The 12,698-nt window shown below is 41.6% G+C and overlaps 2 protein-coding genes across 2 annotated transcripts; both read right to left on the bottom strand.

Moving 5' to 3' along the window:
- Nucleotides 1-5,042: 5,042 nt before the first annotated feature.
- Nucleotides 5,043-5,365, bottom strand: EAF01_001973 (uncharacterized protein; the record flags this gene model as incomplete). Its single annotated transcript, XM_038910223.1, has 2 exons — nt 5,043-5,232; nt 5,322-5,365. 2 exons carry the CDS (start codon nt 5,363-5,365, stop codon nt 5,043-5,045), a joined length of 234 nt encoding a protein of 77 aa, XP_038775035.1.
- A 561-nt stretch (nt 5,366-5,926) lies between these two features.
- On the bottom strand, nt 5,927-8,907 carry EAF01_001972 (uncharacterized protein; the record flags this gene model as incomplete). Its single annotated transcript, XM_038910222.1, has 2 exons — nt 5,927-8,128; nt 8,182-8,907. 2 exons carry the CDS (start codon nt 8,905-8,907, stop codon nt 5,927-5,929), a joined length of 2,928 nt encoding a protein of 975 aa, XP_038775034.1.
- Between the last annotated feature and the right edge of the window lie 3,791 nt (nt 8,908-12,698).

Raw genomic sequence — 12,698 nt, 5'->3', positions numbered from 1 at the left:
GTAGTGCTAGACATCGGTTCTTGGATAAAGGGGTCTGAATGCCAATTCTTCATTCCCAAAATGGGTCAATCACGGTCTAATATCCCCCCATCCAATCATTCAGATTTTAAACCAGGTCGTGTCACTCTGATATTCACCGATTAGTTAACGGATGCGCACACTCCATCCGAGCCCGCCCCCGCTCCTGCAGTAGTATCCGCTAGTCCGTCCTGGTTGTTTCTGTCACCAGTACTTAGCTCCGCTGACCGCTCAAAAGACTCCTTTCTTACTCATCAAAAGCTCAAGCATTTTCATGCAACTCGTATAAAGTAAAAAGAGCTCAACAATTTTCCACTTACGTAGATGGCATTCTTATCCTATAGATATCCATGTAATAAAGACGACAGGCTGAATCCTATCTCTACCAAAAACCTCATGCCTATTTATCTCGATTTTCATCACAGCGTACCTTTCTCTGGGAGATATAACAGTTCCCAATATTACGAATCGTATCGTCAACCAAATATGAGCATTTTCGATGTTTCAACGAAATTGACAACTGGAATTAATGATTTTACGTGAACTCCAATGATAACCCTGGTTGTTCCCTCTCCAAACATTTCAGCCTCGTCTTATCCTCGTAGAATCTTTTGCTACTACCTACCCCGCAAAACACTTCACGACCGGATGCAACCTAATATTGAAACCCACCTTGACCCCTACCAATTCAGTCCCATCTAATTCAACCCAAATTGGCCGCAAAGCCCGCAAACCACAAGATCCTGCACAAGAAGAAGCTTAAACCTTTTCGAACCACGCAAAATATCCAGCCCCCATATAATTGGCACGGTTAGTTTAGCTCTCATCTTCTTGTACAGTAGAAAATTCACCCCCTGCTCCTCGCTTAAGAATATGATTAACCGGCAACCCGCCGCGGCCTGCTCCATTCATGCCAAGACAGCACGTCAAATCTTACGACTTACCAATCCACTCACCACCCCATACATATAATCTCAGCCCCATCATGACGAGTGACAACAATTCTTCATCCAATAAGATCTCCACAGCTACTGCTACAGTAACATTGCTTCACACACCTTGCGGGGAATAATTGTAAAATGTGAAGTGAATCAAGATTAAATTTGCTCAGCTGGCTGGAAAAAATTCCTTTGTAAAAGCTTGGGGGAGGCAATGGAAGACGGTTGAGTGACAATTCACCGGGTTAGGAACATAGCAAAAGAGTGAGATCACGTGGATTTGGATTTAATTAAATTCATATAATCGATTTTCGACATGATTGGCGTGAAGGCGGGTGGTCGAGAGAGAAAAAAGACGGCAGAGTCCTACAAGTTGGTATTTCCTTGAATTTTGTCGTCAATCTTCTTTTGCGTGTAAGCCGGTTCTTTTCAAGGAAAACGCCGCAGAAAGTAGAGTTTAAACTTCGCCCCCTTCCAGTAATATAGATTCCTTTCTTTTCATTCTACAAACTCACACCCCTTATTCATTCTATCAATTCACTATCCTTATTCACTGAACCAATTCACTCTGTACATTAACTCGATCCATTCATTCTCCCCATAAATTCTACCCACCACATCCACCCTCCTAACCCTTCACTACGCCACCAAAATAGACTTATTAAGTGGTCAAAGTACCCGCTCAGTTCCCATTTATATGGCCGTCCATCACGGCTACACGTGTTCAGATTTCCGCCCTGAAACTTTGATCCTTACCTACTTCGTAGACGCAACTCGCCCCTCATATCTCCGGAAGCTTCGGGTCCCCTCCTTTGGCTCCATATATCAACTACTCTCTGTGACTATCAATAGATATACATTTAATAGTTCGCCTCTCCTCTTTCTCAAAACTTCCTTCAAATTGAAGAGGATGTTGCTTCTCAAATGCTTTTCTTCCATCAGGATCGTTTACTCCAATGAACCTTTATATACTTTATTCAATTTCTCGTGCCACACCTATCGAACTTCTGGGCAAGATGAGATATCCTGATTCTGTGAAAACATATACGAGAACATGAAAGTCTTACAGACTGTGGTAGTGTTATCATTTTTTCTTTCACCTTAAGACATAACATGACGTTAATCAGATTGATCGACATCGTTGATCTTTCAATTTATGAACGGCAATCGGATACAACTGGGTACAATCTATTCAAAATTACTTTCAAGAACACTTAATTTATAATATCTCCACTTTGAATAAGGTCTATTTCGTCTTTCTACTGGTATATCCATTTTAACATGTACTACTTACTATACAGACTGTCTATGAAACTGAATTTATTCAATCAAAGAACTAAAATTCTTTATTTACTTTCCCTTCTTAATTCTCTTTTCTACTCTCCCCTCTACTACCTAGACATGGGGAACAGGAAACAATCCTCTCTACCGCCAGCAGGCATCAAATCAAATCGCATTACCATACATCTCAGTACATAATAACGCATGCTCAATCATTTGATTCAATAAAGAAACACATGCAATTTCTTTCGAAACGCCACTTTTGGTTTAAGAAGAGTACAAATGACGCATAAACTACGATGTAGGTTCTAGTTGTCAACGTGTATCTAATCTAAGGAGCTAGCTAATTACAAAAAGAAGCAATCCCTCAAATAGACTTTGCTACAGGACTAGCCCCTTCATGGTAGGCTATGAATGACTTGAGACCATTTATTCACCCTTTGCTCATACAGTCACGCGTTTCTAGCGTGGTTATACAGATGTCCTAGGAATTCACATCCTATATAGTTGACATCCCTTCTCCTTTCATCCCTGTTATAGAGTATCATACATCTTATCCGTCACCCTACTCTTATACGAGAATACGAGATCTGAAAACTTCAAAGGATCCGTCAAGATTTTGATATGATATCACTTCTCATCTCCTACGACTACTCTTCAGTTATCTAGAAGAGACCTTCTTTTAGATCTCTCTTGTTCTTACTTTATTATTATAAATCAAAAACAGAGCCAAATCTCATATAGTTATAGCTATGGACAGACATAATTGTACTTCCCTCTTCAACTTTTCAATATTTCAATATAGTAACTTTTCGTCTCCTATCTTTCTAACATTCTCACTACCTTTGATCTTTTCATACTTCTTTACAAATCATTTTGTAACCTTTAATCTTTCATTATTTACTCATTTTTCTGACTTCGATTTCCATCACTCCTTTGACTAACCTCTCTCCTCACTAATCTATCAATCTTCTTGGTCTTCCTACCCCCTCTACTCACATGATAACATCCCCGTTTACTATACATACTATAATACTCTCATGCTGCTAATTTATCTATGTCATTCAATATATTTGCTTATATTCCACATCTCAAAGCACATTTATTTAAAATCATTCACTTCTCGCATTCACTTCGCATTCATTTCTCGCATTCACCCTTCTTATTCACTCTCCTCATTCGCCCTCTCCCTCATTACCCTCCTCACCATCCTAATATCCAATTAAACTTTCAAAAACTCTCTCTCTAATCATCCTCTTCTAAATCCCCTCTTGGAAAAAAATAAAAAGCGTATTAAACGAGTAATAAACTCTATTCTTATTCCCAATAACATAAAAGCCATTCAGAATACTAGCATTCGCGTATTTTAACACTAAGCTATACTATAGAATTCACAATCACATCTCTTTCTAATCTAATAGATTATTCTAAATTTCACTTTGAAATTCTTTTTTAAAGCTACCTGTAAGTACTATCATTTATGTATTCATTCAACTCCATATCAGCTTCTACTCCTATCTCATTTCTATTTATATTTTCATTCGTATTCAAATTCATATTTCAACTCTAGCATCTCTTTTCAATCTTCCTTTCAAATTCTATCTACATTTCCTCCTCGGAATCCCAATTTAGAGCCCTCTCCGAAACTCAGCACTCATTCATTTATCCGTTTATTTCCCTATTCACTTCTACTCCTATTTTGATTACTATTTTATCTTCAATCACTACTCTGTCTTCAAGTCTGATTCCAATTCCAATTCCAATTCCAATTCTAGTACCGCCTTCCTCATGACCCTCCTTTTCACTTCTATTATTCACTCCCCACTCACCTCTATCATTTACTCTTTACATCCTCTCCTTCTGCCCCGTCTCAACCTACAGCCTCCAGTCTCCAGCTTTCAACCCAATTATCAGAAATTTCCTTTCTTTTCATTCTTTTCATTCACTCTTAATCACCTTCTCCATCCAATCTCAAAATTTTAATCTCCCAACTCTCCATTAATAGTTCTACTCCTGTTCTAATTTATTACCCTCTTTATTATTTTTCTTTCTCTTTCATTCTCAACCTCATTTACTACAATTAATCACTCTCTCCTTCATCTCCCTTCTCTCCCTTCCAATCTCAATCTCTTCTTGTCAAATCTCGACCCCCAATTGTAATACCAATTCCTACTTTCAACTCTCATTCCACAATTACCTCTATTTTTCTCTTTCTCTCTCCCAACTCCTTATTTACTCTGTTTATTGACCCTCCCTATTCACTCTCTTTATTCACTTAATTTATTCACTATTTCCACCCTTTCCCCCCTCTCCCTCCCTCCCCTCCTTTTACCTCTCCTTTTTCTTCTCTATTTCCCTCTCCTTTATTTAATCACTCTCCCTCTCTAGCTCCCTCTTTGAGCTCCCTCCCCCTTATCCAATTTCTTCCACTCCCACTCCCTCTCTCAAATCTAATACCCTCTCCTAGCTCCCTCTCTGACTCTTTTCCAACTTCCAATGCCCTCTCCCAGTTCCCGTTCCTCATTCCTATTCTTAGATTTCTTTCCTCATTCCAACTCCCTCTTTTCATTCACATTTCCAGCTCCCTTTTTAGCTCTCTCACCAACTCCCTCTCACAGCTCCCTTATCAATGACTCTTCTTATTCACCCTCTACCCCTCTCAACTCTCTACTCCCACCCCCCCTCTAGCTCCCTCTCCACTTCCCTTTCTCAGCTCCCACTTCCCTCTCTCTACCCCCAATTCTTCCTCCAGCTTCCTCTCTATCCACTCTCCTCATTCCTACTCCTTCTCCCAGATCCCTATCCCTATCCCTTATTTACTTCCAGCTCCCTCTCTGAGCTCTTTCTCTTTATTTTGGCTTTCTTTTCAAGCTCTCCCTTTTGAGCTCCCTTTCCCTCTTCTATTCCTTTCCCCGGCTCCCTCTTCAGCTCCCTCCCTAGATCCAAGTTTTCAGCTCTCTCCCCCTCCTCCCCCTGATAGCTCCCAGCTTCCCCCCTGGCTCCCTTTTTATTCACTCACCTCATTCACAACTCACCAATTCACCTCAATCCATTCACCTCACTCATTCACCTCATCTCACTCACCTAATACCACCTCTTTCCAACCCAGCACCACCAAAGCCATGCATTCTCAACTTTCAATTACTCAAATTTCACTACTAATTCATCCATCAATTGAACGGAACATCTTGAATGTTTCTTCAATATACATATATATATATATATATATATGTATCTTCATTACTACCTCACTACTCACTACCAATCTACAACTTCTTCTTCTTATTTTTATTTCCCTGGAACATTATGAAATTCATGCACACAATTCCCTCACCCCCATCCCTCAACCATAAATTACTCATCCATGACCCCACAACTACCCCATCGAAAAGTAGATTAAGAGAAGGAAAGCAACCTCCCCTCCCCAATTTCCTACTTCCTCCGCATCTCTCTCCCTACATATTTATCCCCTAAAAGGAAAAAAAAGTTCAAGAACGCCCAAATAATGCTCCCTCAAGATATGCTCGCTTTCCGCAATACCGCATATCGCACAGACATTCAAAGTTTTTTGGTATCTTATATTAATATCCATATCCTCGCAAACGCACTTGTATACGTATAGTTCGGTAATAATTTTTCAAACTCCATCCCTCATGTAAACATAAAAAAAATACTTCGATCCCTTTGCATCATTTCTTCTTTCCCTTTTCTTTTTGTCCTAAACCAGACGTACCAAGAATATCATCGAAAGTCGATTCTTTTTTCCCAGCTGAAGATACCGGCCGACCATCCGCATGAAGACTAACAACACTATTTCGACTGATCACACTGTTGCGGCTATAAGGTGATGCACCTCTTCTTCCTATAGCACTCACGGGTGATTCGCGTCCACCTGGCGAGTCTGATCTGAGACCAGGTTCCATATTACCTGGAATTGGCAACATTTCCAAACCCAACATGACACTGTTTCGCTGAGATTGTCGACTGTTGCTACGATTATCAACTCCAAGCATACCATTACTTGCAACACTTGATCTTCGAGAAGAATTATCACGACCCCGACTATCCGGTCGACTGAAGCTTCCACCAAATCCAGGAGGTGGCGCAAGTGGTGACATTGTTCCTTCTTCTTGATCATCTGGCGAGAAAGGTTGTGAGATCTCATTCGCTTCAGCATTGTTGATCCATTTCTGAGCAACTGTCCAACAATGTGATCTGCGGTAAACACCTTCTGTGCCATAATTGACAACGTCACTAGGCAAACTGACCACTCCTTGACCACCTTGAACTCCATACCATGCCATTTTTACTCCCGACGCATCTTCCAACCAGGGTAGATTACCCAAGGGTGGCTGACATAAGAAATAATCTACTCCTTCCGTGTATCGTAAATTGTCCACATCTACAACAAGCATAGGAAGTGATTGAATGACTGCGTAAAGGAACAACCAATGTCCATATCTTTGATCGGCCAATTCTTGAACATTCTTACCCTTCGATTCTTTCTCCTCAAATGACTTGTGCATCTCCATAAATGGAGTTTTCTTATCAGCATCGAGGTTTTGACTCTTGGCTAAGATAAGAAGTAGCTCGTATTCCTTGAGTTTTCTGGTTGATGCCTTGTGTTGATCCTTAGGTGATAGAAGAGGATAACCAGGTTCAATAGATGCCATAGTTGGAATTTTAGGTACATCGAATGGAATAGGTGGTAAAACTGGCGGGGAAGATCTATCAAATTCGGCCAAGATTTTTCTTGCTGCTAAATGTATAGGATTAGCATGAGCCACATCTTGATCTTCCGAGTCCATGGATCGAGTCGTAATAGCATCTCGATCAGCCATAAAGTCGTAAAGGTCACACATATCAGAATAAAGCTGTTTGAGTACTTGTCGATTCAAGCCACCTTCAACAAATTGATTCTTGGTCCTTTGCTTTGGTGGCCATTGACCATGGACTATCTTGTAGTAGGATAGTACATGCCTCTTCATACTTAAATAGTTCGTCCTCCAATTCTGGAATCTAGCAATTTTAGATTCTGCGCTAGTCTTTGATGATGCTGCACCAGAAAACAAAGCAGGGTACTCAAAATCGGCTAAACGTTCCTCAGCACGTTGTTGTCTTTGAGAAAGTTCCAAAGATGCTCGTTCCAATCGATCCCGAGTGTTGTTTGAAATTTCCTTGAAAAGACTCGATTTGAGATCTTTGATCGAATTCCATTTTCCAGCTGCGTGTACAAATGCCTCGTGATATAATTCTGTGGATCTCATGCGCTCTCCTAGTATAAGTGCCTCAATAGTCTTCTCTCGACTTTGTCGAACATCGGCTAAACGAAATTCATCCAGGAAAAAGGCAAAGCTAGCTGCTGCTGCCTCGCCATAAGTTGATCCGTCATAATTGCTAAACTCGAACTTCTGTAACATCGAAGATATGGCCAAGAATATATAAAATGTCGTAGGACAACTTTTGGTGGCAACAAGTGGTTGACCTGTCATAAACGCAAAGAAATTTCGAACATTAATAAGATTTTGTATATCGTCGGGAGAAAATTTAGTAGGATCATCAGTAGATAATTCTGTTGGAAAGTAAAGATGGATTCCTCCACTATCTTCAGGGTATGGGTTCATATAATCCGATGACGCTTCCGATCCAGATGGTCCATCAACAGGAGTTTCTGGAGGTGTACCGGTTTGTGTTGAAGCATCAGGACTTTGCCTTCCGGCCGAATCCAAACTTGTTGACCTCCGCTTGGCAATGCTGCTGGTTATCATGTCGTGGAGGGGTCTCGATGATGACAGGACCAGGGAGGGAACTTTGAACGATGGGCCATGGCTAAAAGGTTCTGGAAAAACATGTACAAATGTATCGCAATATTCTTCCCATAATTCTGGTACCTATGATATGTTAGCTATAATTTTATCAGAGGGTCCGCCAATAGTATCATTACCTTCTCTCCATTGGTTACAAGCGAAATGTTGTAATCAATCTTTTGATCCCCTGCAATGACCCAGGCAGATGATCTACCATCCGAGCCGGAGTTTGACGATGAATGTCTCGACTTCGTTTTTACCGGGAAAAAACTCCTCCGTTTTGTTGCTTTCGCATTATTCTCACCATCTGAAGTGTATGAAGTTGGTCGACTGGATATGGGGGACGATACTGATCGATTTCCATTACCACTGACCGCGGAAAATGGAGATGGAGGTGCAAGGGAATTGAAATTCGAAGTAGAACCGTGTCTACCTCTTCGTTCTGTGAGTTGATTGGCAGGCGGTTCTGTTGCATCTGGCGATGGAGAGGGATTGAGTGGCCACGAATTTTTATGAGGTTGTTCCTTCTGTAATTTATTTGGTGCTTGTTGAGTTGGTGGTGCTGGTTGAGTTGGTGGTGCTGGTTGAGTTGGTGGTGCTGGTTGAGTTGGTGGTGCTGGTTGAGTTGATGGTGCTGGCGGATCACCGGCGGGCATGACAGGAAGCGTAGGAACGGGTGGGATATCTGCGGATGGTTCGGGAGATGATGGTTGTCGAATAGGAATGTCGACACTTTTGGGTATCGGTGGAATCTTTTCTTTAGTAGATTTAGAGTCTGTCTCGACAAAAATATTTGGAAAATATGCAGAAATGCGGTGCAAGCGGGAGACGGATCTCGACCTCTTCTTTGGACTAGAGCTCATCTTGAGATCTTCTAGTGCAAGCACTTCCGTAATACCTTGCGCTTCTAGCTGTTCTTTGACTTCTTCCAGTGCAAACCTCGACAAGTTTTGTAGTGAAATAATAAAGATTTGAAGAAGATACGGAGTTGTAAGGTAAAATGAGTGTGAATAGAAGTGGTTCACTTACTCAACGTCATTTGGTGAGACGTTCTCCCTTTTCTCTTTGTATAATAATCAAAAATCGAATAGGGAGGATCTGCCAAAGTGGAGACTTGTATATGATTCTTCTCTCAGCACCCTATTTTATTCTTCACACTCAAGGATATTAGAAAACCCCATGAAAGTTTAATTGTGGATTCTTGGACCGAATTGTGCACTTTTGAGTGTGCGGGGATTAAGAATTGTGCGCTATTTGGCTTGATGCGACAGCGTGAACGAGGATTGCTATGTTTGAGATGGAGTGACTCGAGTGATTCAAACCCTTTTCGAATGGTAAGGATTACGCGGCAGCAGCGGTGCGGTGGGTTTTCTTTTTCTTCGATAGTGGATAAAGAGGAACAACGGGGGGGAATGAGTGAGAATATGAGGAGAAAGATGGGAATTGATAAATGAGGTTAATGTCTTTTGAGTGGTCCTTCGTCAAGATATATGTTCCCGAAATACTATTTGATTAATAGGGCGATTTCCCGCTCAAAACTTTGGTCGTAATTGGTAGGCAGTTTCAAAAGCTTCAGAGATGTGCGACGAGGTTTTCATATTATGTGAGTATTGTGTGTGTTGTGTTCCAGTTGTTGGTTCCTTATTTATATCAAATCGAGATAGAACCGCAAGGCGGCAAAAAACAAACGGATTATCGGCGGGTACAAATGGTAAGAGGACCTCGGGAAGTAGAGGAGAAGGCCCAACGAACGACAGACGGATTGAGCAAGAAACGAATGTTAATGGTCGTGAAATCTCTTGCTTGTTTCAATTTCGGGTCGGGGTCTTGGTTCATGTACCTGCTCCGTGGGTACCGAAGATGCGGCTGTGGTTGATGATGAAGAAAATGCTTAGGTCATATAATGGAAGCACTTACGCAGGACTACCAGGTACTTATGAGTAGTGAAGAAAGAGGAAAAAAGAGTAAGCAATCTGCAGCTGATATCGTTTGGGCTGAAGTAAAATAACTTTTGCTGTCTTGTCATCTGCAAGTACAAATTGAATTTTGGTATACACTTTGATGATAGGTAGAGGGGACCAAGCAGGAGGCAGGCAAAAGAATCATTTGATATCCAGGGCACGTGCAAGGTGGCCATCAAAGTGATAGGGTAGTATTTTTAACATGCAAGGTGATGCTGATGCCAAGGGATCTACCAAGCTTGCACTGCCGAATCCAAATACGGTTGAAGAACCTTGTTATTAATGCCTTAGGTATCCACGGAGCACAAGGCACCCACAAACCTATTTGCTTGCGCCTGTGATAATTATTACGATAATTATTACGATAATTCCTCTATTCTCTATTCTCTTCTCTCTCACCTCTCTCCTACCTCTCACCTCTCACCTCTCTCCCATTCTCTCTGAGCCCATCTCTTCACCCCTTCTCCTTGGCTTCACTACCTCTTGTTTTACATCCCCGTATATGAGCAGACTAAATTCATCTATATAGAATCAAAGTGAATCATACCAATTCGAGAAATGAAAAGCTGTGTGTGATGGTAAAACATTAAATCTCTCAATTGAAACAATTCTTGCACCATCTGTATGGATTGGTACTAGATGAAATGGAATATAGATTAATTCTTCTCCTCTCACCATGTTCATTGGCAAAAGACGTGTCTGAATAATCCATTTCATCCTCCTAAATCCTGTTGTAGGTAATGTTGGTCCATCGGCCAAGGAGGAGCCCAGAAGAGGTCCAAGACCAACCCAGGATATTGAACAGATTTCTAGGTTGCGAAATTTCATCTGCTGGAAACACATCTGCAGCTTGGGTCGACCCATAGGCATATGAAAAGGAAGGAGAAGGTTCTTGTTATGGTTAGTGAGCACAGTCTATGGATGCTTGGATGGATGGCTATGTCTCTGCGCGTGTGGTGTTTGGAAATCAACCCTTTTGATTGACACAAGACAATACCTCACCTCACCTCACCTCACCTCACCTCACCTCACCTCACCTCATCTCAAGTCAAGACTAAAGGATAAAGAAAAAGAGAAAAGAATGCGATGATCCAAATCATAAAGTTTTACGGAAAAAGGTGTGGCTGGGACTTTTGATGCAGTGATTAATCAATCAGGAGTAGATATTTTGAAGGGTCATGTCGGAGGGTCATGTTGTGCTTTTCATTCATGGTGAGAGAGGGGGGTGTGTGTGTGTGTGTGTCTGAGAGTGACATGAGTGACATGAGCGACGAGAATGGCAAGAGTTAAAATAAGTATACAGAGATATCTAATTCAGTAGATATCAAGCCATTTCCTTCTAGAAAAGACACACCTGGGCACACCCCAAAGTCTTTTCGCCACATGGGCAGATCATCCCAAAACATTGACGCAGGAGTAATAATGCATGTGCAGATGGCGTATTCGATAGATAACCTCTTCATGAACTGAACCTTTTCAAAGAGGATAAGTCATATGCACTTTTCCTATACTTTTACGTATTGATATTGGTTTGATGATATGACTTGACAGTTTGACAGCTTCAAGAATATATTTATGTTTCATTCATTTCATTCATTTCATTACCCTGGATCCACCACCATTACCGCCGTTATAGTATGTCCTTTCTTTAACCTATTTAACTGTGCCGCTACCGTTTGTTGGTTCCTGAATTTTAGCACGTCATTTCGTCCCGAGAAATAATGATCCCCATCCCATGGACCTTGGGAGGAAGCATGTCAGCATGGTAAGGGAAACTACTCCGTAGGTAAGTAATAATACCGATCAATCGGGTCGACAACGTTATATTGAGTTGAGCACATTTTTAGATTGCATAGCTGGTCCCGAGAATTGGTCCCGTGATTTGTGCGATGGACGCGTGTCGGCTTGGGTTTACTTATAAGTTACTTGGTCGTGGGCTTACCTTCTTGCCTGGATGCCTCAGTCCTGCAGAGTAAGCCGTGGGTTTTGAGATTATCAATGTATATCTTCAATATCTTTATTATTATCTTCAATATCTTCGACTCACTGGCCGCCCACAGGAGAAGACTGTGTGATGCGTATGGAATTTGGGGATGATAGCAAGTAAAGAATTCTGGTATACGTCTCCAACCTCTCTTAACATCCCCCTCCATGAATGTAGAACTTTAATAAGCCACATGATCAAATAGCCAGGGCGGTATATAGAGCGACCCGTTCCGCTTTCCTCATGAACTCTAATATCCGGCATTTGAACTCCGAAAGACTCCACGTAGAAGTTCCCTTCGTTCTACTCGAGTACTCATAATCGCTACGGAGTATTTCGCTTCGGGTTATCGTAAGATACTCCGACCGTCTGTCTGCACAGGCAGGATCCTACTGGTAGAATTCTGTTGATTACGCTATTATTACTAATCCTCGCGATACCTTCCACAGTTCAATTACTACCACGGAATAGCTCCTCGCATGGCACGAGATAAAGTGGGGCTTTCTGGGTAACCAAACGAAATTGGAAATTGAACAGACAGCAGTTAACACCGAAGGAGAAAGAAAGCTCCCTTCTAGCTTTGGACCTTCGAGGAGTTGCTTCGTAATGTGTTTCTGTCGGCTGTTGCTTTCTCTGTACTTGGTACTTCGTACTCGTCCATCGTCTATCTCGTAATTTGGAGCCAACACAAAGCGGATATACTCTTCCG

The sequence above is a fragment of the Botrytis porri genome (assembly GCF_014898465.1).
Source record: "Botrytis porri strain MUCL 3234 chromosome Unknown BPOR_002, whole genome shotgun sequence".
Taxonomy (NCBI): Eukaryota; Fungi; Ascomycota; class Leotiomycetes; order Helotiales; family Sclerotiniaceae; genus Botrytis; species Botrytis porri.
The sequence above is the reverse complement of the archived record's forward strand: the minus strand, read 5'-3'. Positions and strand labels throughout refer to the sequence as shown.